We start from the raw sequence: 26,756 nt of genomic DNA, 5'->3' as shown, positions 1-26,756 counted from the left end.
CTTTACTTAATGCAAGAAGTTTGCGTTCAAAGATACCTGAACTTGAGTCATATATATGCACCACCAAACCAGATATCATTTGTATAAACGAGACATGGCTTACTGAAGATATTTATGATGCGTCACTGGGGTTTCCGAATGAATACCTTGTTTTTCGACGTGATCGCGCTGATAATCGACGAGGAGGGGGTGTTCTGCTGGCACTCCATCGGCATCTGAAACCCGACCGGAAGAGCATCCACAACGACACCTTAGAATTAATCTGGGCCACGTTCAAGAATGGCTCTGACTCGTGGCTTATTGGCGTTCTGTATAGGCCTCCAAACAGCAACGCATCATATTGGGAGTTGCTACAAGCTGAGCTGGATTCTGTGAAACCCGATGACTACGATGGGCTTCTTCTCCTAGGGGACCTCAACGTCGACATGTCCCCTAATGTTCTTTCAAACAACCGGACCCATTTGTCATCTTTCATGAATGACTTCGATCTCACTCAAATGGTAGCTTCTCCTACTCGTCTGACCGCTACGAATGTCTATTCAGGGTCACTCATAGACTTAGTATTGACCAATCGTGACCATGCCATAACAAATGTTCATACTATGGCCAATCCTGTGGAATCGGACCATTTGGCTGTTTGCGTTCGTCTTCGCTCATCGCAGCCCGCTCCAATGCCTTCTGTTCTCCGGTCTTTCCTACATGTCAACAAGGGAGACTTTGACCACCTGCGGACTCTTCTTCATCTCATTCCCTGGAACTCATTTCTAGACCCTTGTAATGTTGAAGAAAGTTCTGAACTATTCTTAGATCTTTTTAATGCAGCAATTAAAGAATCGATTCCACAATCATCTAAGCGTAAATCCAAATGCTCACCATGGATCACAGCTGAACTCAAGAAACTTATTTCTAAGAAACACTGTCTGTTCAGAAACGTTAAAAGAACTAAAGCTTCTACTGACTGGGTTACATACAAAACTATTAGGAATCAGGTGAAAACCCTCACAAGGAAAGCTTACTGGACTTATGTTAACACGTTATTTGCACGTAAAGACAACAGGAAGAGTTTTTGGTCATTTGTACGTAGTCGTAAACAATCACTACCTCCTCCTAAATTTAAGTATAATGAAGCACAGTTTACTCAACCAGATGATATAGCTGCAGCTTTCAATTCTCATTTCTCTTCAGTTTTTTCCCCTCCTTCTACTCTACCTACTGAAGCTCCTGAGTGCACCTTGCCTATCACTGAACTTAATCGTTTAACAGTATCTGATACAGATGTCAGCTCAGCTCTCTCCAGATTACCTGTAAATAAATCTCCTGGGCCAGACGGTATTTCACCAAATGTTCTCTCTAAAGTAGCTTCTGAAATTTCACATCCCTTGTCAATTCTGTTCAATGCATCTCTGAGTTGTGGTAAAGTTCCTTCTTCATGGAGAAAATCCCATATTACTCCTGTATTCAAGAATGGTGATAGGTCGTTGGTCTCTAACTACCGCCCAGTAGCCCTTACTTCTGTGTTATGTAAAGTTCTAGAGAAACTTGTAGTCAACTGCATACAGGAACATGTAGGGTTATACGGTCTGATGAGTAAACACCAACATAAATTCACTAAAGGTAAAAATTGTGTAACACAACTTGTAAACTTGGTACATAATTGGGCAGCCTCACTAGACAAACCACGCCCTCCACACATTGATGCAATTTTTCTTGACATGTCAAAGGCTTTTGATAGAATGCCTCACAATATCCTCCTATCCAAGTTAGCAACCCAGTACAATATTCGTGGTAACATATGGAAGTGGGTACGTTCCTTTCTATCAAATCGGCTCCAAAGAGTAATGTTCCTGGGTTCTCTCTCTTCTTGGAGTAATGTCCCTTCTGGTGTGCCCCAGGGTAGTGTAATTGGACCGCTACTTTTTAATCTATTTGTCAACAATGTTATCTCTGATGTTTCCTCCGATCTTTTTCTTTTTGCTGACGATATGTTACTGTTTCGTACAATTCGTTCACACGATGATGAAATGCAATTGCAACATGACTTAGACTCACTCCATCAATGGACAATTACAAATGGCATGTCATTCAATCCATCCAAAACGAAAGTGATGCATATAACTAGGAAGCGGAACATCCAAAATGCCGTCTATACCCTGGGTGACACACTGCTTTCTTCTGTCACTTCTTACAAATATCTTGGTATTGTAATAGGTTCAAACCTCTCTTGGAACATTCAGGTTGATGCAATTACTGCACGCGCGAGTCGTCTTCTTGGGTTTATAAGAGTTGTAGCCCGTGGTTCGTCCACCTCTGCTATATTTGCCCTCTACAAGGCCTTGGTACTGCCAATACTTGAATATGGCATCCCTGCATGGCATCCCAATACCCTAAAACAAACACAACAATTAGAAAGAATCCAACGTATAGCAACGCGCGTTGCTCTTAAACAGAGAAGAGGAGAAATGCCGTATGAAGAAAGGTTAAGGGTTCTCAACTGGTCTACCTTGTCAGCTCGTAGAGATTATCTTTTATGTTCATTTACCTTCAAATGTCTGTACTTTTGTTGTGACTGTGAAACACTAATAGAAAACATAGCCATTAGCAAGAGACGCCTCTTTACACTGTCCTTCATTCATCAGCAATCACGAACACAGGCCCTGTTCCTGTCCGCTTCCCGGAGATTTCCTCGGGTATGGGATGAATTACCGTTAGAGGTTAGGGATGCATCGGTGGTCTCCTCACTTTCATCCTTTCTACTCTCTATGAAGCGGTCCCTTCTCGATTCTAACTAATTTTCAAACTGAGAGGGGCTTCCTCACTGAGAGTGGGGGATTCCTCCTTTTCTTTAATAATCATTGTTTATCAATATCCAAGAACTTATTGAAACACTGGATTCAGAATGTTACTTGTTTAATTTTTTTTTTTTTTTTTTCTTTCAATGATACAATGATTATATTAATTGAACCTGGAACAATGGTCCACATTGATAGCTTCATATCCACATTATGCCACTCTTCTTAAATGATAACACCATAGGCCCTACTCAATATTTTGTGAATGATTATCAATCCTAATGCTTATTGCACCTTTAATTTCTGCAAAAATTGTACATTTTTGTGGTACATGACGTTTTATAATTTCCTTGATTGTATAGCCCAAAACAATATTTACGCTCTATTCATATGTATATTTTTGTTATATACAAGAAATTGCTGGTCAGATTTACCTTGAACAGTTACACATCTCTTCTTTTTTCTTTTTAATTAGAATTTCTTTGAATGAGACACCGTTGGATCAATTGAATAATGACGATTTATGTTAATTGTGTTCTGGTTATTTTAAGTTTTAAGTTTTTTCTGCATACAAATCTTAAAGCACTCTATTCATTGCAGCTTCATATCCTCAATGCATTTATCGAAATTTAATTTAATCATGATTTTCTGAATGATTGTTTGTAATTATTTTGTATACTTATATAATGTGAACCTTGCAATATATTTTATTATGTCTCGGAATGGCATGTGAGGGTGCACATGCCCCCGGGCAACAGGGAAGAATTTCGCTTTTGTGCACCCTGACCCACATGCTATTCCTTCTTTATCTTACTTTGTATTTTTCCTATTTCACTCTGTATACACCTATATACACTGTACATGCTGAATGTGTTTTTATGGTCGAATAAATAATAATAATAATAATAATAATAATAATGACACCTCAATCAGCAAAAATGAGCCAGGAATAAAAAAAAAAGTTCTGTTTAATAATGCTAAATATATTACTCATTGCCGTTGTAATTTGATTATTATAATATTTTTGAGGGTTCTGTTTATTTAAAGTAATGCTTGCATTCCCATAATTTGATGAAACAAATTTGTTTCACTAAATAATGGAAATGCAAGCATTACTTTAAACAAACAGAACTAAAATTAGAATAGTTGAAATTGGACAAAAATTGGGGGGTACATTTAGCTTGCAAAAATGAAATCCTCAAGTATGCCATGTGTTGTAATGCCCCCCTCCTGAAGTTTTGTGATAAATTCAGGGTACACAAATGTTTGCTACATGGATTCATGACGCTGAAAATCTACGTTCATGACACCGAAAATATATACTATCAAGTCCCTGCATCAACATAGTCTTACACATGTAATAGCAACACTAATCAGGACATTTTATCAAAACCCGAAAATTGCTATAAAAAGATCCTTTTGAAAAGACTTCTAGCCCCTAAACCCAACAAACACAGCATAAAGCGCTTCTTCAATGTAGAAGGCTAGTAAGAGGACATTTTTTGAGAAATTTGATTACTGAATTGAGAAGTTCAAATGGCCTTTATTCCCTGCTTTCTCCTCCTATATATTCTAACAAGGCTATGAAATAAACTTTCCTCTAGATACCTGAAATAGTAGTGCTTAATATTAAGTTTCTATTTAAGTACACAAGTACTTAACATTGTCATTTAATATTGATACTCTGGGCATTAGATTCAATGGCTGATTCAAGTGCACACATATGCCACTTCAACCACAGCAACTTTTGCTCAGGGTACCCATTTAACATCTGGATGGAGAATGGCGAATGTAGATTAACATCTTAAAAAATCTATGACATTAGGAACACTTCACATGGTTTCTCTCCTGTATGTGTTCTACGGTGGCTAGTACTCTCAATCTTTTGAGTAAATCCTTTATCACAAAAGGGACATCGGTAAGGCTTTTCCTGAACATACATGCTTTGCTACATGTAGATTGCTTTGACAAGAAAATCCCTTGTCACAATAGGAGCATATAAGGCATTTCACCACTGGGTGTTTTTAAATGGCTATAATAAGGGTTCTTCTTTTAGAAAAAAACCCTTATCACACTGAGAACACCTAAAGGGTTTCTTTTCTGTATGTGTTCTAAGGTAGCTACTAGCTAGTAAGATCACCTATACAATCAGAGAACTTGAAGCAGAGTCCTTTATTACATTTGATACATTTATATGGCAGTTTTCCTGTTTGTTATTAGGCGATTAGGAAGATCTAACACTGTTTTTACAATAAAATCCCTTTTTCTTACAAAGTAAACATTTAAATGGCTTTTCTCCAGTATTCTCAGATGACTAGAAAGATTACTGTTACAAGAAAATTTCTTAATACAATCTTAACAGTTAATATAGGGTTTTTGTGTGTTCGTAGATGCCTTGTAAGCTTACTTTTATACGAAAATGTCTAATTACATTAGGAACACATAACAGGTTTCTCTCCAGTATGTCTTTTAAGGCGGCTAGCAACATCCCTTTTATGAGAAAATTTCTCTTTACAATAAGCACATTTATAAGGCTCTTTAGTATGTTGTCTAATATGATAGGTTAAATGACCTCGTAGAGAAAAACCTCTATCACATTGGGAACATTTAAAAGGCTTTCACCACTGTGTGTTCTAAATGGTTAAAATACAATACTTTTAAGAGAAAATCCATTATGACACTAGGAACACTTTAAGCATTTCTCTCCTATATCTGTTCTAATGTGGTTATCAAGCACGTTCTTTTGAATAAATCCTTTGTCTCAAAAGGGACATTGAAGAGGCTTTTCTCACTGTGCTTTCTTGAATGGGTAGTAAGATTACTTTTAAAAGAATAAACCTTATCACAATGGAAACATTTATAAGGCTTTTCTCCACTATGTGTTCATAAATGAATAATAAGAGCTCCTTTCTGAGAAACACCCTTATCACACTGGGAACACTAAAAGGGTTTCTCTCCTGTATAAGTTCTAAGGTGGACAGTAAGGTCATTCATTTGAGAAAATCCTTTACAACAGTAGGAACACTTAAGGGTTTCTCTCCTGTACGTGTTTTAAGGTGCCTAGTAAGCGAGTCTTCTCAGGAAATCCTTTACCACACTAGGAACACTTAAAGGGTTTCTCTCCTGTATGTGTTTGAAGGTGCCAAAACCAAAACAGAAGAAATTTTTCAAATTCAAGTTTCATTGTAATCCATTAACAGGTTCTCAGAATATCGTGATTACAAGCAATTTCTCATATACATATATGACCCTTTGATCTTTGACCTCATGACCCTAAATCTACTCAGTTCATTGGCTCTGCAAGATGTCCTGAGTTAAATAGTAATCCATCTGTCAGTTCTAATGAGAATGCGTTCACAAGGTATTTTTGCATACATAATGAGCCCATGACATTTAACCTTTGACCTCATGACCCAAGAATCTACTCGGTTCATTGGCTCTGCAAGATACATACATGATTTAAGTTTGGCAGGAATCCATTAATCTGTTCTAATGATAATGCAATCACAAGCTATTTTTGCATACATAATGAGCCGCATGACCTTTGACCTTGACCTCGTGACCCCAAAATCTAATTAGTTCATTGGCTCTGCAAGATACATACATGACCAAAGTTTGGCAGGAATCCATAAATCAATTCTTGAGATAACGCGATCACGAGAACTGGACGGACGGACGGACGTACAGACGGACGGACGGACAACCCGAAAACATAATGCCTCCGGCTACTTCGTGATGAGGCATAAAATATGTTTCTATACAAGCACTGTATGAAACAAATCTATACTGTCATCAATAACTAAGAAAATGAAAGCTCATGAATTTTCTGTAGAGAGAAAATTGGAGAGGAGCCTGGAAGATACGTGACAGTGTTGCATATTTGTGTTTCAATGATTGTCAGCTTTCAAAAATCATAAATTTTCTATTTTTACCGGTAATCGGATTTTGCTCACTTTCAATAATTTGTTTCTCTCATTTTCTACTATCATTAAAACCACTTAAATATCAGGATGGACTTCCCCTTTAGGGATTTGATATGCCTTAGAGATGAAAGAACGTTGATCATACCTTCAGGAATTGATTGCTCAATTTCTTTTCCTCCTTCACCTCCAGTTGTAATAGGTTCAAATATCTCTTCCTCATCTTCTTGCTTTATGGTGGTATAGACCATTTCTATGAGAAAGGGAAATCATGAAGAAATGTTCAACATCTTTCTATTCAATAGCTGTGCATGTGCTAATTATTAACTCCAGCTACAGCAGGGCCTGTGCAGCTCAGTGCCAGGGTCGCTCCGGGAGCTATTGTTGCACGCTTTGTTGCCTTCTCTACAACTTACGAACGCTTGTTCACAACTGTGACCATACTTTGAACCCTTAACTCCAGAGTGAAGATACCTTACTAGTACACACCAAAAATCATATAAGTCTTCCACAATTGTTCAAATTTAAACAGGCATGATTTAAAATTTGATAGCGCCCACACCCCACTGTTGGTATGCACTTGTATTGAGCAGCAGTTTGCCGTGAAACCTGTGAGAAAGTGTATACTAATGTCTTCATTTTTAGGAAAAATACCCCCAAAATGAAAAGAAAATGGTAAGAAAGATAAAGACATCATGTCCATTTAATACCGGTAGCTTGATTTCCTCGCCTACAGCCGCAATTTTTATCTCAAGATTCTGCTTCAAAAAGTTGTGTGTATTTACAATGCATTACAATAAACATTATAATATAAGCAGCTAGCTAGCTTTGTGGCGCGGCTAGCTGTGTCTCGCATGTGACTTCACAAATCTGGACGCTCTACGGAAGACCGCTGAAGGAAGAAAAGATGGATCTCAAAATTAACATTTTGATTGCTTCGGGCCCCAAACATCTTTTGAAGAGGGAAGTTGTTATATTTGATCAGTAAGGAAGGATTCCCCTTCGCAATGATATAAATTTGGATCTATTAAAAACACTTTTGATTCTTAGGGCGAGTCCTAATTCAGAAACAGATTAATGTTCATTCCCAACCAAAATCAGTCAATAATATGAGGTACAAAATTTGTTTGAAATGCTTCGAAATAAGGATCACATTGCACCAGAGTGCATCAATGAACCCTATAGCCCTCAAGCTAACCCTAGAGCCCAGCCATATTGGACTTCATGCATTGCATGCATCAGTACATACTACTTTCATGTTCCAATTTTACATTTTGTTTTATTTTTTGTTTGTTGTTGACCACCCTGAGCGCCATTGTACAATAGCATTCTCTTCATAACTCCATTATATCATACCTTGTTCAGTCGATGGGTCTTGTCCTTCTGTACTTGAGAGGGATTCAAACATGTCTGTGTCAACTTCTTGTTTGATGGTGAAGACCAGACCTGTTATGAACAAAGTAAAGACATTTTCATATTATCTGAGAACCAAAATTTGATCTGGTTACCTATTATTGGCTACAAAAATACTGAATTTTATAACCAAATAAAATATGATATGCCCATAACTCACAAGAATGAATGTGGTTGCATGCAATGGAGGGAAAAGAGCATGAAAGACATCTATAGATGTAAGCAATTAGATCTATAATATAGATATTTTCATTTTTTGATTGGACTTTGCAAGCAGGAGTGTGCCCCAAAGATGCATCCTCCCTATTCACAAAATTATTTCATTTTTTCTGGATGGCTCAATCAATTTAAGGTTTGATTTTCATTTTATGAGATATTCAACCCTGATAGCAAACAATTCTAAAAGAAAGCAGAAATATCTTAGAAGCAGACGTGTGAAAGTTTGGGCACTTCAAATTGGCTGAATCTGTAAAGTCACTATGACGAACTGCTTGAAATATTGCCCGTTTGTTTCAACACACAAAATGACTAAAACATCAATTTTTCAAAATCTATGACCCAGGAGTGTCTTTTCTTTTTAGAGAACCTTTAATAATAAATTATACACAATATATTTTAGAGAAAAACTGAAATATATGGTATTTTTGTGAACGACAAACGGGGGAGTTATCTGCGACTACGTCACAATCCAGTAACCAAATCGCTGAATTTGAGATTTGCATTAGTGACATCTTTTTTTAAAGATTCAGCGCACATTTGTTCTAACTTTGTTCTAACTTTCACCAAACCACTTAATTTGTTGCTTTGCTATCAACGTTTAATTTTCCTTCAAGAACCTTTAGCATACCATCATGGATTACAAGCTGACCCTCATCTATCAATGTATGATTTTCCTTTAAGAACCTATAGCATACCGTCTTCAGTTACAAGCTGACCCTCATATCTCAATCCATCTGAACCTGGAATGGAAAGACACGTCTCCTTCTCAACTTCTCCTTCCTCCTTGATGCAGATGCTTCCTGTTTCATGTAAAAAATAAATATCATTACAATTCTTGATCACTTTAGATTTATCATTTCTCTAATACAGAGTGAAGTAGATACATGTTATTCAAGAATATCCACAAAAAATAAAATTATATTCATGTATCACTGTATGCATCTTTTTAGAGGTTGCATTGGTGCAAATGAACATTCTTGATTCTCAGCCAGTGGATTGACTTGTTTTGAATAAATCTTACTTATTTTTTGTTCTCCATAACTTGATGTGTGCTGCCAAGTTTAATTATTTTTAAATATCACTTGAAACATAAAGTTCTACTCCAGTATGAAAATGCTTAAGGTCATCATGATAGAGACCAAGTGCCTCTTATACACAAAGATTTACGGTACAGCAGAACACATTGAAACACTCCATACCTTCATCATGTCCATGTGATGTCTGAAGAGTTCCTTCTCCTTCTCCATCTGTACTTGAGAGAGACGTCCAACAATCGATTCCTTGCTTCATCGCCATATTATCTGTAAAACAATATGGGACAATACTTGATAATAAGTTTTGCCTTCTCATGAAATAATCACTGTAACGAGAGTGTACTAACACACTTGCGTGTAAAGTCTTTGGGGAGGTGGAATCCCCCATAAGCATCACATGAAATAAACCCCTACATACATAGTGAATAAGCAGTGGCTTATTTCACAACATGCCATAGTCTGAATGATTTCCCAGTTTTCCCCTTTGGATCGTTTTTCACCATTATGGTAGGAGAATCAAGAAAAAAACATTTACTCAGAATAATACATTTCAAATTTCAAGACTCACCGATGTTTCTATCAGAAGATACATCCCCCCAAAATCCAGTCAATATTCATCCAATTTGTGTAAGAATCGATGAAAAAGACATACACCCAGAGTTACCGTAAATCTCCGTGTATAAGGCACACCTGTGTATAAGGCGCACCCCTATTTTGGGGGCAAAAAACCCCCCAAAAAACAACCTTTTTTGTGGTTTTGTTGATGTTGTTTTGTTGCCGAAAACCCACGCGGGGAAGGACCTTCATTTTACATCGAGGTGCAGTTGAAGTTGTGGACTTGTCACAAATAATAGTAACAACAGTCTAAGGCTTCATGATACCAAGTGTCTCACACCAGCCTCATCACATCACCTAGCAGAAGCACTGTGTTCTATGCCAAACATCAATAAGGCCGCACCACCGCATAGGCCGCACCCCAACTTTGACATTTCAAAGAGGGAAAAAAAAAAAACGGACAAAACAAAATAATCATAATTTTCTCATAAAACACTATTTTTTTTTACAAACTGATACCAAATTCATCAATATTCTTATAATTTGCCGGAAATTTAGCTGAAAAAGTGATCGCAGGCAGATTTGGTGTCCGATATACCCCTACCACAATGTACGGTGTAATACGAAATGGCATGAAATGGAAAAACAAAATGACGACTTCGGATGGATGCTTCGCGGCAGGTCCGGTAAACAGTCCCTTCCTTCACTTTTGCAATGCATTGGCACAAACTTAGATCAAGATATATATATATCGGCAAATGTTGTTTTAGGAAGTTATTTTCATCTTCATGTCAACAATGCAAGATAAAATTGTCGGTAAGATGTTTGAAAATGTCCTGTACCATAGTGGTATAGTTATTTTACCGGCGTAGTCCCATATGGGCAAATTCGTGCTGGTTTTGACTTGGTTTTTTTTTTCTTTTCTCTCTTTCGTCGTAAAGGCCGCACCCCGACTTTTTGATATTTTCTCTTCCAAAAATACTGCGGCCTTTACGCCGGCAAATACGGTAGCATCCTCTAAATTTCTGACAATGGAGTACCTAGGATAGAACCTTGTGGTACACCATTTGTTATAGAAAAAAAAATTGAGGAATTATTATTATAAACTAGACTACATATTGAGATCTATTAGAAAGATTACTTTCAAACCAAGATGACAGACAAATTTGAGTGTTGTTGTTGTTTCCGAGTGGTGAGTCAACACACTGATTACTGAGCTAGGAGACATTGCCAGGCATAGCGCCATAAATTGAGACTTAAAAAAAAAACCTTTTTTTTTCTGTACATGTGTATAAGACGCACCCCCGACTTTCAATTTTTTTCGGCGGCAAAAAAGTGCGCCTTATACACAGAGATTTACGGTATTTTATTTTGCTAAACAGCTGCATTACGCGATATCAAGCGTACGTGTATGTGTTGCTAAGATGCAACGCTGTCTGAGCGCGATCGCAAGCTCCACCTCCGTTTCCTTCATTGTGCCATCCGTATGTGGGTCCGTTCCCCGAATACACAATACGCACAAAGATTGTTTTGCGCCACTGAGCTACCGAGCATAAAATACATACCGGTACGCATATGTGCAGATTCTACACGCTGTCACCGGTTTTCATCGAAAGGGTGCGGCGCGGCGCGGTGTGCTCAACGCACCCATGCGATATAAGAGGGGGGGCTTTTCTCGAAAGGGTGCGTTGAGAGCGGAGTACCGTTTTAACACACCCTTTCGATAAAAGCGGGGGGGCTTTTCTCGAAAGGGTGCGTCGACTAGTCTTTCGCATCAGTCGTTTAAAATGAGGATCTGGGACAGAAGGTAATAGTTGCCAATTTAAGTATATCGAAAATGTATTAAATAAAATGGAATGGTCTTGATTACAGAGTGGTCTCTTTCGTTATTACTATGTTGATGGGGGAGACAGAGAGAAGAAAAAAAGGGAAAGGGAAAGGGAAGATAAAAGGAAAGAAAGAAGAATAAGAAGAAAAGAGGGAAACGGGGGGGGGGGGGTTTCCTTCTTATTCCTCTTCTTTCTTTCCCTCTCCCTTCTCTCTCTCTTACTTATTTTTTTGGCGGGGGGGGGGGGGGATGAGGAGGAGGCAAGAGCCCTTCGCCCCCCCCCCCCCCCCCCGTTTCCCTCTTTTCTTCTTATTCTTCTTTCTTTCCTTTTATCTTCCCTTTCCCTTTCCCTTTTTTCCTTCTCTCTGTCTCCCCCATCAACATAGTAATAACGAAAGAGACCACTCTGTAATCAAGATCATTCCATTTTATTTAATACATTTTCGATATACTTAAATTGGCAACTATTCCCTTCTGTCCCAGATCCTCATTTTAAACGACTGATGCGAAAGACTAGTCGACGCACCCTTTCGAGAAAACCCCCCCCCCCCCGCTTTTATCGAAAGGGTGTGTTAAAACGATACTCCGCTCTCAACGCACCCTTTCGAGAAAAGCCCCCCCCCTCTTTTATCGAATGGGTGCGTTGAGCACACCACACCGCGCCGCACCCTTTTGATGAAAGCCGCTGTCACCATGGGTTTGGGCTGAGCGGAGTTACGCCTCTCTACTTAGCTGGTCCAAAAAGTTGGGGAAAAGGTATTTTCAAACTGTAATGGTGTGTTCCCTTGGGACTAGCAAAAAATGAGAAGATATTCCTTACAACTGGGAATACTTATCGCGTGGGGCGTCATTTCTCAAAAGTGGCAAATATCGGAGCTACCATGGAAACAAAATTTAAATCGCTGTCTTGACCAGATTCTGAGATGACGCCCCTTTGGAAATGTGGAGAAAACTGATCTTTCAAAGGACACCTCATTTATTGAGTACCACCTTCAGGATCACGAGCAATAAAGGTTTGAATCTCGATTTGGTAATAAAAACATGACCAATTTTGCATGATCGCCCAATGCACGTAGACTGCATTGTAGGCCTGAGCTTCGGTGGGTCATATTTAAACTTCCATTTCTGAACGCACTCGGTACCACGAAACGTGATTCTTGCAGCCTCAATTTTAGAGCGATAAAAACACCTAGATCTAGGCTAACTGAAACGATATCTATTCATTTCTAAAGCATATTTGTTTAGTTAAATTGAGATATAAGTTTTTAATTGCATATTTTGAGTTCTTTTTTTCAAAATATCAGTGTGAAATTTAATTTTGAAAATCCTGAAACTCGAATATTCAAACCCGGCTTCCGGCGCGGCGGTCGGGGACAGAAGAGCAAAAACAATGGCGTTCTCAACCAATTCTCGCTACCCTAAATAGGTACGAAAATCTCGAAATTCGCGAGACGAGGTAATTTTCACTCTCTCGGGTCGTCACTACAACTTCCGGTATAGAGTCCCATCCCGCTGGCGCTAGCGCCTGTGTTCGCTGTGCAGAGTTTTCACGCACGCTAAAATCGATGCCAATCAGTGTAATTTGTACAGATTATAATATGCAATGGAAAGCTTCGGGCAGAATTAGTGACTTTAGCACAAAAGGCCGTTAAACTCTACCGTGAAAGAGAGGGTTGTGATCACGAACGCCTGCACAGGAAGCTGTAATGTCGAAAAGCTATCCCATAATGCAATGCGCGTTTTCAGGATTTTCCCCGGATCTCGGCAGAATCGCTATTTGGGGTAGCGAGAATTATCAACGGGCCGCTGGCTCGATGTGCATGTGAGCCGCGGGCTGGACGGGGAGTTTTATGGCGTGGTATCGTACGCATCCAAAATTTGGGGTTTAACTCCCCCATCATCATTACCATTTAATCTATATCATATTAACCACCCAGTTTTACTTCAATACGCATTAGCATTGACTCTCTATTGCTGGAGTACCAAATCCATAACTCTAGGCCATGGCAGCTCAGCCCCGACGCCATCGCGTCGGCATCGGCGTCGGAGCTCTCTGGATCTCGAGTTACCAAATCCAAAGAAGTTGGCTTTGGTTGTTGTAGCTCAATATGGGCATAATATGGATCTCTCCAGGAGTGGATAATGATAAAATTACTGATACTGAGGCTGAATAAAGTACGTTTTATATGCACTTACCTGCTTTCTCTAGGCATTCTTGTTTATATTTTAAAGGAAATAGTCTACGTAGATCTACGTCCTGAAATTCACGAAGAAAGACGTCCTCGGCCTGGTTCATGTAACGCGCGATTAGTCTACTTTACAGACGTAAGAAATTCTATGATAAAGGAAAAAACCACATTATACATTTCTATCACCAGTTTAATGTTGTTATTATTATAACAGGGTTGGCATATTTCCCGCTTTGGAGGCTTATTTCCCGGACGCCGAGAAATAACAGGTATTTACCATGCATGAAGTCTTTCGTCTACGGCTGATTGTCAACGAAATGGAGTTAAGTCTTTTGTTAATTACGACTTTGTTATGGTACAGCAGACAGCCAGTGAAAACGAATTCGTTTAATAAAATTATGGAAATGCGAGCACTACTTTAAACAAGCAGAACTTTGTTATTCCTAGCTCATTTTTCATGACTGAGGTCATATGAAAGGGCAGAACCTCAACTTTCTAGAATGTGATTTTCTCTTTGAAATTCAGATACCGTCCGCCAAATGACTTGTTTTCCTCTCTTCAAATTCATTTTAATCACCCATGCGTGAAATATGAATTATACGAGTTGGATCAAATGAAAGAGGAGGATAAGCTTTCCAATTATGTGTCATTTATCAATTATAATTGTGATTAAGTTAAGATAAAACATCGATAATTCTGGGTTTCGTTTTTTCTGGGACGCACTGTATAGTTTAATCCATTCCCTTCTCCCCCAAAAATTTATTTCCTCTTGCCTTTGCCCAGGTTATATGAATTTGAATGCGTGCATGACATTTCACAAATTTATGAACTTTGAAGAATATTGCTACTATTTTCTGAATATTATATATTCATAATTATTGATTTAAAAAAAAAATAGTTTATCAAAATTCATTTTGTCATGATTTATTAACTGGACAGAAAGTACTCTTTATTAGTGCATCCTAACAAGATCGTAGGCCTACTATCAGTCTAACTTTGATGCTGGTGTGAAAAAATAAGATTCTTAGGGGGAAAATAGGAAATTTATGTGATGTCGAGAACATGATGTCACAGATTCATGAGTGAAAATTTGCAAATCTGTCTTGTGCTTTTCATTGTTCCATAGTTTTACATACTTTTTCAAAAGTTCATAACTTTATTAGTTATCCGATTTTGCTCAAACTTTTTTTGAATGGTTTGTCTAATTGTTTTTCTTATAATGAAAGTAAGTTATTGTTGGAGTGGACTCCTGTAACAACTATTACATAACGAAATCTCCACAGTTTATTTATAATGTTCTTTAAATTTTTTATCTGACAATTATAATTGTTGCCTTTTGATCATAATTTGATTATCATATCACTAAAATAAATGAATATTCCGTTCTACAGCTTAATTTTTTGAAGATATGTTATAATGTATACATATTCTAAATAATTGAAAATTTACTTTGAAAGAGATTTACTTTTATAAAGTTTAGAACACAAGTGATTTAGAGGTGATTTCTGCAATTTACTGTGGAAATGCACATAATTGAATGAAAAGACTTTTCAATGAAATTGTGCTTTTGGACGATGTATGTTTACCAGTTGTTCCTCTCTCGTTCTCTCCCATGTCACCCTCTCACCATTCTCTTCCCCTCTCTCTCACCATTCTCACATCTTTTCTCTCTCTCTCCCTCTCTCGCTCCATTCGTCTCTCCCTCTCCCAGCCTTTCTCTATCATTTTCTCTCTCTCGCGCGCCCTATCTCTCTCTCTCACTCTCTCTCTCTCTCCAATATTTATCCCCTTTTCCCAGCCTCCCCCCTTATTTTTCTTTATATATTATCTATTAACCTCTTTTTTGTAAGCCTGTATACTCAGATATGATAAGCTTAATACCAATCGCGAACAAATCTTTATTGGAAGTACGTGTCTTTGTTCTTTAATTGGATCCATATGAATCCAGCACTAAGAGACTTCAAATAAAGATGCTTTGCTGATGAAATTGAATGCACTTATTTCAAACATGCTTAATGTATATAAATAATTATAGATTTTGGGGTCACACGGTCAAAGGTCACAGGGCTTATTATGTAGCGGTATGCAAAAATAGCTCTTGATCACATTATCATTAGAACTGACGGATGGCTTACTATCAAACTCAGGAAATGTATCTATCTTGCACATCCAATGAACTGATTAGATTTTAGCGTCATGAGGTCAAAGATCAAAGGGTCATACATGTATATGAAAAATAGCTCATGTAACCACAATAATCTGAGAACCTGTTAATCAATTACAATCAAACTTGAATTTTTTAAATTTCTACTGTTTTAGTTTAGATTTAGATTTGAAGTGCCCAAGTGTCCCCGGTACCCGTAAGTGTTGAGCTTTGTTTAGTATAAAAGGGTGGCCTTCCCCTTCAAGAAGATAGATGAGGTGAGTACCTGCAGTTCTATAGTGAAATAATGAGACTACAAAAAACAAAGGTTTGCAAAATAAAGAAAGCTAGAAGAGAGATTCCAAGATGTACAGAATTGGAAAAGAATGTAATTTATTGAATGAAAAAACAAACACATCTGGTACATGGATAAATACAATCTGCAGGTATGAGTTTGATGATGAACATGATAGTCTTGATTCTACAATGAAAACATGCCTACCGGTATATAAAACAATTCTTGGCATACAAATCAGATTCTTAGAAAGACATTTGCATAGAATATGCACTGAACACAAACAATATTCACAAGTAGTACATTTCACATGGCTACGAACATAAATCAACTTACATCTATTCAATTGATACATATTTATCATATTTTGTATTGATAGCTAGTTTATATGAACATTTTAAACAATAAAGAGTGTCCACTTTCTCCTTTTACTGATTTTTAACACATTTCTCAATCATTGTACATAATTATGCATGTACATGTATTCTTACCCAGAAGGAAAAACCAGTTGCAACTGGTCCAGTTGAACCAGTTAAAGTCAACTGGTAACCCTGGAAATTGAAATGGGCCAGTTGAACCAGACCAGTTGAATTCCGACTGGTCCAGTTGGAATTCAACTGGTCAAATTTTAACTGGTCCAGTTATAATTCAACTGGCCCATTTCAATTTCCAGGGTTACCAGTTGGCTTTAACTGGTTCAACTGGACCAGTTGCAACTGGTTTTACCAGTTGGATTTAACTGGTCTTACTGGACCAGTTAGACCATTTGGCAAAACTTCCAACCAGTTTAAACCTCCAGTTGAAAACCTTAATCACTCTAATTAGTAATTTAAGGGATAATTAGCACTTGTACTAATTAATTTTGCCAATGGCAACAACCCAGTAGATCGTCTGCAATTCTCAATGTAAAGGCATTGGTAATAAGTGACTTGATCAATTCAACGTGACACACTATGTTGAAAATACTTGTATTTTATCAAATCTATTTTAGTTCATAGTTAATGTTTTCCCTAATTCATGTTTAATTAAATGTTATTTACACAAAGTAATGCAATGTCCTAATAATTGGCAATTTGTATTTGTAGTATTTTCGAAATGAATTGTACATAACTAATCATCAGTAATTAAGAAATATGCTGTAAATTCAGATAAATTGTATTGAAACATAGATATGCACGCACCCCATATCCATTATGCAAATTAGCTGGTGTTGACTGGAAATATGCACACGGACCAGTTAGAATTTGACCAGTTGAATTCCAACTGGACCATGTAGAATTCAACTGGTCAAATTCTAACTGGTCCAGTTGGAATTCAACTGGTCGGATTCTAACTGGTCCAGTTGGAATTCAACTGGTCAAATTCTGACTGGTCCAGTTGGAATTCAACTGGTCAGATTTTAACTGGTCAAATTCTAACTGGTCCAGTTGGAATTCAACTGGTCGAATTCTAACTGGTTCAGTTGGAATTCAACTGGTCGAATTCTAACTGGTCCAGTTAGAATTCAACTGGTCGAATTCTAACTGGTCCAGTTGGAATTAACAGACCAGTTATCAACTGGAAATATGCCCACAGACCAGTTATATCAACTGGTGCAACTGGAAGTATGCAAACAGACCAGTTATCAACTGGTGTAACTGGTCATTATAAGGACTGGTTCCAGTTAAATGAAATGCAGTCGCACCAAATATCTGCTTGATGTGCATCATGGACCAGTTAGAATCAACTGGAACCAGTTGAATCTAACTGGTTCCAGTTAAAGTTAACTGGAACCAGTTGGAAATTTCAACTGGTGGTAACTGGTTTAGGGATCCGGTAACTTTGTCTCAGATTCTGAAACAAAATTCTGGATTTAGCTCATGATGCAATGATAATTATAAACCTTTAGGTCAGTCAGGAACCCCATGACTTTTACAAGCCGATCGCCTGTCTGATTATCAAGATATTTATGATTGGAATTACACATTTGATTGGAATTACACATAACACTACAGTCTATTGGGGAAAACGAGTATGGTATACCGGTCACTCAAAGATTTTTACTTTTTTGAGGCACTTCTTGATTATTTTGAAGCGCAATTTTTTTAGGGCTTCAATATTACACCATATCACAGACACTGGTAACATGTAGGGCCGTGTATCTCAGATTTAACATTGTTAAACGATCCCTTTAAGTAAATATAGTTTGTTATTATCATTGTCATTCGATTCAATTGCTGATCTGAACATGCTCCACTCCCTGGGCAGTATTTGAGCCAGGTGTCCTTTAAGTCTCTCGGTCGAGTGGATGTGTCACCAGACTGTGGATCACAATTAGGTCCGCGGTTAGAGTCCCGCCGTGGCCCCAATGAACATGGGCAAGATATTAATCTACTTTTGCCACACTTGATCCAGGTGAGGTAAATGAGTAAGTGGTTGGATTATTCCTTGAAATGCCATGTGCACTGATAACAGCTGCGGAAGGTTAAGCTAGGGTAATAATTATGTAATATTTATGTAAAGTGCACTGATATGTCTATACGGACAGAAACTGTGCTATATATACAGAGTCAGAAAAAATGTCCCACTTTTTTTAAGTTGTATTGTTTGAAGTATTAATATTTAATCATGGGCTTCATGATATGTCTTGATAGAGTTATCCTCCCAGTACATTTAGGTACCATTTTTATTTGAATCTCTGCATGCATGACTGAACATCAGACATTCTTTACAAGACTGCCAGATCTCACTTGCGCCAAGTTGCGCCAGTTCTCACCTATATTTGTTCTAAGGAGCCTAGAGTACAGCCCATTCTTTTAAGTAAATCCTTTGTCACAATAGGGACATCGATAGAGCTTTTCACCACTGTGCGTTCTTGAATGGGTTCTAAGGTTTCTTCTGTGAGAAAAAGCCTTATCACATTGGAACATTAAAAAAGCTTTTCACCACTATGTATTCTCAAATGAGTAATAAGAGTTCCTTTTTGAGAAAAACCCTTATCACACTGGGAACCCTTAAAGGGTTTCTCACCTATATGTGTTCTAAGGTGGCTAGTAAGCTCATTTTTTTGACAAATCCTTTATCACATTAGGAACAATGATGAGGCTTTTCTCCACTGTGCGTTTTTGAATGGTATCTAAGGTTACTTTTGTGAGCATACACCTTATCACAATGGGAACACTTATAAGGCTTTTTACCACTATGTGTTATTAAATGATTAGTAAGAGTAGTTTTATGAGAAAATGCTTTATCACAATGGGGACACTTGTAAGGTTTCTCTCCTGTATGTGTTCTAAGGTGCCTAGTAAGCTCATCGTTTTGGGAAAATCCCTTATCACAATAGGAACACTTAAAGGGTTTCTCTCCTGTATGTGTTCTAAGGTGCCTAGTAATCTTAGTCTTTTCAGAAAATCCTTTATCACAATAGGAACATTTAAAGGGTTTCTCTCCTGTATGTGTTCTAAGGTGCCTAGTAAGCTCATTTTTTTGAAAAAATCCTTTATCACAATAGGTACACTTAAAGGGTTTCTCTCCTGTATGTGTTCTAAGGTGCCTAGTAAGCTTAGTCTTTTCAGAGAATCCTTTATCACACTGGGAACACTTAAAGGGTTTCTCTCCTGTATGTGTCCTAAGGTGCCTAGTAAGCGTACTCTTTTCAGAAAATCTTTTATCACAATAAGAACACTGATGAGGCTTTTCTCCACTGTGTGTTCTTAAATGACTAATAAGAGTACTTTTATGAGAAAATCCTTTATCACACTGGGAACACTTTAAAGGTTTCTCTCCTGTATGTGTTGTTAGGTGCCTTGTAAGCTTAGAAAATACTTTATCACACTGGGAACACTTATAAGGATTTTCACCACAGTTCTCATCAGTAAATGCCTTACTGCAATGTAAACACAAATGGGACTTCTCTCCACTGAATGCTGTTATAAGTGAGTGTATCTTGTCTTGTCCATTGTCCAAATCTGGAGAGAAAAAGAAAGTAATTCATGTTTCTGCTGTACAATTTTGTGGTTAATTTTCTCTTTGTAGCCATGTTAAACGGATGCTTACAGCAAGCAGATAAAGTGTGGAAGTACCGTAAATATCTGTGTATAAGACACACTATTTTTGCCGCCGAAAACAAATTGACACTTGGGGGGGGGGGTGTAGTTTATAATATTAAGCCTCCAACTTTTCTTCTATTACACACGGCGTACCACAAGGTTCTTTCCTAGGTCCTCTACTGTTTTTAATTTACATTACTGATCTTACACATTCTTCTTAAAACGACATTGTTACTATTATTTGTGACAAGTTCACAAGCATAAATCGGCGCCTTCAACTGCACCTCACGGTTAAATGAAAGTCCTTCCCTGCTTGGGTTTTTTAACACGGACCTGGCTTGCTGATGACAGAGTCGGCAAAAAAAAAATATATATATAGTTTTCTTCGCCCCCAAAATGGGGGTGCGTCTTATACACAGGTGCGTCTTATACACAGAGATTTATGGTAAGTATTCAGGGAGGCTGCCAAGATGAGGACACAGCAATTACATGACAAGATTTACAGATGGTAAAAATGCTCTGGTATTAAGTTTTTCAAATATACGCAGGACCTAGTCATGCAAATGTTAATACAATCTTACAAGGATTGTTTTAATTTGAGCATGTAATAATAGACTTTTGGGGAAAATGGTTACCCTTTTAAAAATAATTTAGCTCCTAATACAATGAAAAAGAGAAAATATCCCCTATAAACAAAATCAGCTCTTCCTTAAAGAGCCTTTCAAAGAACTGCAATAAAAAATATATATAAGTGTTGTGTGTGTATACAGTGCTGTAGGTGGTAAAAACAAATTGCAATTCACACCTCCGATTTAAATCTATTGTTTTATTCTTTCATGAAAAAATTCAATCAGCCATATTGAATAAAGCATTATAACAATTTGAAATTCAGTACATGCACTCCCATTGGTAATGGAGTCCATGCAGTGAATTTTAATTCATTAAACAGATTGTCTGGCTTTTCAACCTCAAATGTCAATACAAAATTACAGAGTACCGGTATATGAGGGTAATGTGCCAGATAAAACCTCAAACCATAATGGGGAGGTGATGTCATAAGAAGAGGAGTATAGATAAAGATGTTCTACACTGTATGCCTAGATGGATAAACTGATTGGTTTGTTGATAAATCAAAACAGGAGGCTTTTTCTCATTAGTGTAAATTTCCTTAGAAGCTTTGCAAGATCATATTTTTTAGAAATATTTTCACAATTGGAATATTAGTAAAGTTTTTCTGTTCTCATACATGGCTAATATATAAGGCTTCTTCTATTATCTTTTACTAGAATGGGTTCTATTATCTGTTTTTCTCTCATGTGTGAGTTCTTTGATGGTGTGTTTCTGGCTCTTCCAATTGTGTGTTGTCGTATTATTATTTCAAATGGTCTAACGAATATATGTACATATGAATAATATATGATTTATGGGCAAAAATGTGAATTTCATGACCTTACTTGCATAAATTACCATAAATATGTAAATGAGAGAATATTTCAAAAAAATAGATATTACCATTCTATACACTTCACTTGACATGCATGCAAATTTTCACGGCGATTGCCAGTGAAACGGCTAAAATCTTAGAGGGGGTCAAATTGACCCCCCCCCCCCATAAAAACCTCACCTGGTGCGAAATAGCCTGGTTAACTTTTCAAAATATCCTTTATCACTATAGGGATATCGATAAGGCTTTTCTCCAATGTGCATTCTTGAATGCACAAGATTAATTTTGCTAGAAAGGGAACACTTCAAGGGTTTCTCTCCTGTATGTGTTCTAAGGTACCTAGTAAGCTAGTTAACTTTTTCTTTCTTTTTTCTTTTTCAGAAAATCCCTTATCACACGAGGAAGACATGCATGTATTCACATTGTTTTTCCAGTGTGAGCTCTGATGATGTGTTAACACTAAGATTACTTGGTTGAGAGAATTCTTTACTGCAAAAAGAACAAGGACTACCGGTACTTATTTCTTTCAAAGTCTGTTCTCAGATGCTCTGTAAGATGATTATTTTGAGGCAATCCCTTATGACATTTGGAGCACTTCAAAGGTTTCTTTCCTGTATGTGTTCTAAGGTGGTTAGTACTCTCTGACTTTTGAGAAAATCCTTTATCACAACAGGGACATCGATTTTTACAATATTCAATGATCGTTGTCGGGGTTGAAACCGAGTCTAAAGTGATGACATTGTAAATAATAAACTCTTTATGTTATATAGCTCCCTCTCAAGACTGATATTACTTTAGCTTTAAAACAATGTTTCTTGACTATAATCAAACAATTTGCTATTTCCATTTGGAAATAATACATCAGAACTGCATATTCTGAGATTTTCATGGTCGTAGCTACCATGGAATAGTCTTGGGCGCTATTTCAAATATTTGAAATTTACCGGGAGCACCGGTAAATTTTGATTATTCAATTTGCTCAAAAGCAGAAGTGTTTTAGGGGCTAAACTTTCTAGTGCTCATAGTACATCAACAGGGGCATCCAAATGTATCAGCATTTTAAAGAACTACTATCCATACAATTTTCAAAATTTCCCAAAACTTTGCATTACCTTTAAATGGCTAATGAGGGTACTTCTTTGAGAAAACCCTTATCACCCCAAGAACACCTGAAGGATTTCTTTCCTGTATGTGTTTTAAGGTAGCTAGTAGGATCACTTATACAACAGTCCAAAATTATATTTAAGACATTTATATGGGATTTTTCCTGTTTGTTTTTAGGCGATTAGCAAGATCATACACCGATAAAATCCCTTTCTTAACAAAGTTAACATTTAAATGGCTTTTCAACAGTACGTATTCTCAGATGACTATTTAGATTACTGTTACAAGAAAATCTCTTAATACAATAGGAACACTTAAAGGGTTTCTCTCCTGTATGTGTCCTAAGGTGGATAGTAAGGTCATTTTTTTGAGAAAATCCTTTAACATAATAGGAACACTCAAAGGGTTTCTCTCCTGTGTGTGTTCCAAGTTGGCTAGTAATATCCATTTCATGAGAAAACCTCTTTCCACAATAAGCACATTGATAAGGCTTTTCTCAATTGTGTGTCCTTAAATGTATTATAAGAATACTTTCAATAGAAAAACCCTTATCACACTGGGAACACTTAAAGTGTTTCTCTTCTTTAAGGTGCCTAGTAAGCTCATACTTTTTAGAAAATCCCTTATTACACTGGGAACACTTAAAGGATTTCTCTCCTGTATGTGTTCTAAGGTGTCTAGTAAGGTTAGCCTTTTCAGAAAATCCTTTATCACAATAGGAACACTTAAAGGGTTTCTCTCCTGTATGTGTTCTAAGGTGCCTAGTAAGCAATCTCTTTTCAGAAAATATTTTATCACAAAAGGAACATTGATGAGGCTTTTCTCCACTGTGAGTTCTTGAATGGGTAGTAAGATTAATTTTCCAAGAAAATCCCTTGTTACACTGGAAAAACTTAAAAGGTTTCTCTCCTGTATGTGTCCTAACGTGGATAGTAAGGTCATGCTTTCGAGAATATCCTTTATCACAATAAGCACATTTATGAGGCTTTTCTCCAGTATGTGTCCTAAGGTGCCTAGTAAGCTTAGTCTTTTCGGAAAATCCTTTATCACAATAGGAACATTGATGAGGCTTTTCTCCACTGTGCGTTCTTAAATGAATAGTAAGATAACCTTTACGAGAAAAAACCTTATCACACTGAGAACACTTAAAGGGTTTCTCTCCTGTATGTGTTCTAAGGTGCCTAGTAAGTGTACTCTTTTCAGAAAATCTTTTATCACAATAGGAACATCGATGAGGCCTTTCTCCACAATGTGTTCTCAAATGAGTATTAAGAGTTCCTTTTTGAGAAAAACCCTTATCACAATGGGAACAATTATAAGGCTTTTGACCACTGTGTGTTCTTGAATGGATAGTAAGATCACTTTTGAAAGAAAATCCCTTATCACACTGGGAACACTTAAAGGGTTTCTCTCCTGTATGTGTTCTAAGGTGACTAGTAAGCTCATGCTTTAGATAAAATCCTTTATTACAGTGGGAACACTTAAAGGGCTTCTCTCCTGCATGTACAGTCCGAAGGTGCCTAGTAAGATCAGACTTTTCAGAAAATCTTTTACAACAATAGGGACACTGATTAGGCTTTTCTCCTGTATGTGTCCATAGATGCTTTGCTAGATTACTTTGGCAAGAAAATCCTTTATCACAATGGGAAAATAGATAAGGCTTTTCTCCACAGTTCTCATCAGTAAATGTCTTACTGCTATGTAAACACGGATAGGACTTCTCTCCACTGCTTGCTGTTATAAGTGTGTGTATCTTGTCCTGTCCATTGTCCAAATCTGGGGAGGAAAAGAAAGTAAGTCATGTTTCTGCCATACGATTTCAAGGTTTCTCTTCGTAGCCATGTTGAAAGGATGCTTACAGAGAGCTGAAAAAGTGTAGAAGCAAGTATTCAGGGAGGCTGCAAAGATGAGGACATAGCAGTTACGTGACAAGATTTCAGATTTTTTTACCTGAAGCAACTCACAGATGGCAAAAATGCTCTGGCATCAAGTTTTTCAAATATACGAAGGACCTACTCAAATGTTTACAACCTTAAAGCCTGTTTACACTAGTTTGGTCAGAAGAGATTAGACCTCCCTTCAAGATCACAGACAGGCGGTTTCCTCATCAAATCAGCTCTCAATTAACGTAAGGGCACCGCGTAGGCATTGTTTGATCTATAGAGGGCGCAATGCAGACAAGCTTTAATAGCGCTGTTTTAATTTGAGCCTGTAAAAATAGACTTTTGGAGAAATTTGTTTAATTGTATTAAAATCTAATTTAGCTTTTAATACAATTAAAACAAGTCAACGCAAAGCGTAGCATCCCCTCGCAGGGTACAAATGGCCTATATACATCAGAACAAGTTACCTCCATTGGACTATATTATTATATTACTAGGCAAGGAAGTTAACCACATTTTCACATATATAATTAGGTGTTTTTGCATATTTAATGAGCTATGACTTTTCACCTTAGACCTACATACTCCGAAATTAAACTAAGGCTGTGTTTTGATACCATGTATCTTCATATCAACTTTCATTAAAATTCGTCAAACATTACTCTAGTTATCGAATGGAAACCAGATTCGCATATTTAATGAGCTATGACCTTTGACCTACATAGGTACTTCGAAATCAAACTTAGGCTGTGTTTTGATACCATGAACCTTCATATCAAATTTCATTAAAATCCATCAAACAATATTAAAGTTATGGATCAGAAACCAGATTCGCATATTCAATGAGCTATGACCTTTGACCTACATACTCGGAAATTGAAATTAGGCTGTGTTTTGATACCATGTACCTTCACATCAAATTTCATTAAAATTCATTAAACATTACTCAAGTTATCGAATGGAAACCAGATTCACATATTTAATGAGCTATGACCTTTGACCTACATACTCGGAAATTGAAATTAGGCTGTGTTTTGATACCATGTATCTTCATATCAAATTTCTTTAAAATTCGTCAAACATTACTCAAGTTATCGAATGGAAACCAGATTTGCATATTTAATGAGCTATGACCTTCTACCTACATACTCTGAAATTGAACTTAGGCTGTGTTTTGATACCATGTACCTTCATATCAAATTTCATTAAAATTTGTCAAACATTACTCAAGTTATCGAATGGAAACCAGATTCGCATATTTAATGAGCTATGACCTTTGACCTTTGACCTACGTACTCCACAATCGCACTTGCCCTGTATTTTGATATCATGTACCTATATATTAAATTTCATTAAAATCCGTCAATCATTACTGAAGTTATCGATCGGAAACCAAATTTGTTACGGACGCGCGCACGGCAGCATTTCTATATCCCCTCCGACTTCGTCAGCGAGGGGATAAAAGGAGAAAATATCCCCTATTAAAAAAAAATCAGCTCCACTTTGAAGTGCTTTTCAATGAACTGTAATAAAAAAAAAAAAAAATTGTGTGTGTGTATACAGTGCCGTAGGTAGTGAAAATAAAATACAATTCATACCTTCAAATTATATCTATTATTTTATTCATTCATGAAAATTCTATCAGCCACATTATATAAAGCAATACTACAATTTGGAATTCAATATATACACTATATTGGAGAGAAGCTTGGAAGATACATCAGTGTTGCAAATTTGTGTTTCAATCATGACAACTTTCAAAATTCATAACTTATCTATTTTTACTAATTGGATTTTGCTCAAACTTTCATTAATTTGTTCCCCTCATTTTCTGCTTTCATTTTTCATTAACCACTTGACTGCAGACCACGTACATTTACCGATATGTGTTCTCGCCCTCGCTTCCGTGCGT

General features: G+C 37.1%; 1 protein-coding gene across 5 annotated transcripts in view; it reads right to left on the bottom strand.

Annotated features, from left to right (window-relative positions):
* Positions 1-26,756, bottom strand: part of LOC100891013 (zinc finger protein 271) — a 106,387-nt gene that overhangs the window by 13,621 nt on the left and 66,010 nt on the right. For 4 of the 5 annotated variants that reach the window (XM_030979874.1, XM_030979871.1, XM_030979872.1 and 1 more), the window contains 3 exons: positions 9,037-9,141; positions 8,066-8,155; positions 6,858-6,962 (listed from right to left, as the gene is read on the bottom strand). In XM_030979874.1, coding sequence (XP_030835734.1) covers positions 6,858-6,962; positions 8,066-8,155; positions 9,037-9,141 — 300 coding nt within the window. Of the gene's footprint in view, positions 1-6,857; positions 6,963-8,065; positions 8,156-9,036; positions 9,142-9,540; positions 9,643-13,954; positions 14,231-26,756 lie in introns of those variants that run through there. The other variant, XM_030979875.1, reaches the window with a different exon arrangement.

Source organism: Strongylocentrotus purpuratus, unplaced genomic scaffold (genome assembly GCF_000002235.5).
Source record: "Strongylocentrotus purpuratus isolate Spur 01 unplaced genomic scaffold, Spur_5.0 spur5_scaffold_10, whole genome shotgun sequence".
NCBI lineage: Eukaryota > Metazoa > Echinodermata > Echinoidea > Camarodonta > Strongylocentrotidae > Strongylocentrotus > Strongylocentrotus purpuratus.
The sequence above is the reverse complement of the archived record's forward strand: the minus strand, read 5'-3'. Positions and strand labels throughout refer to the sequence as shown.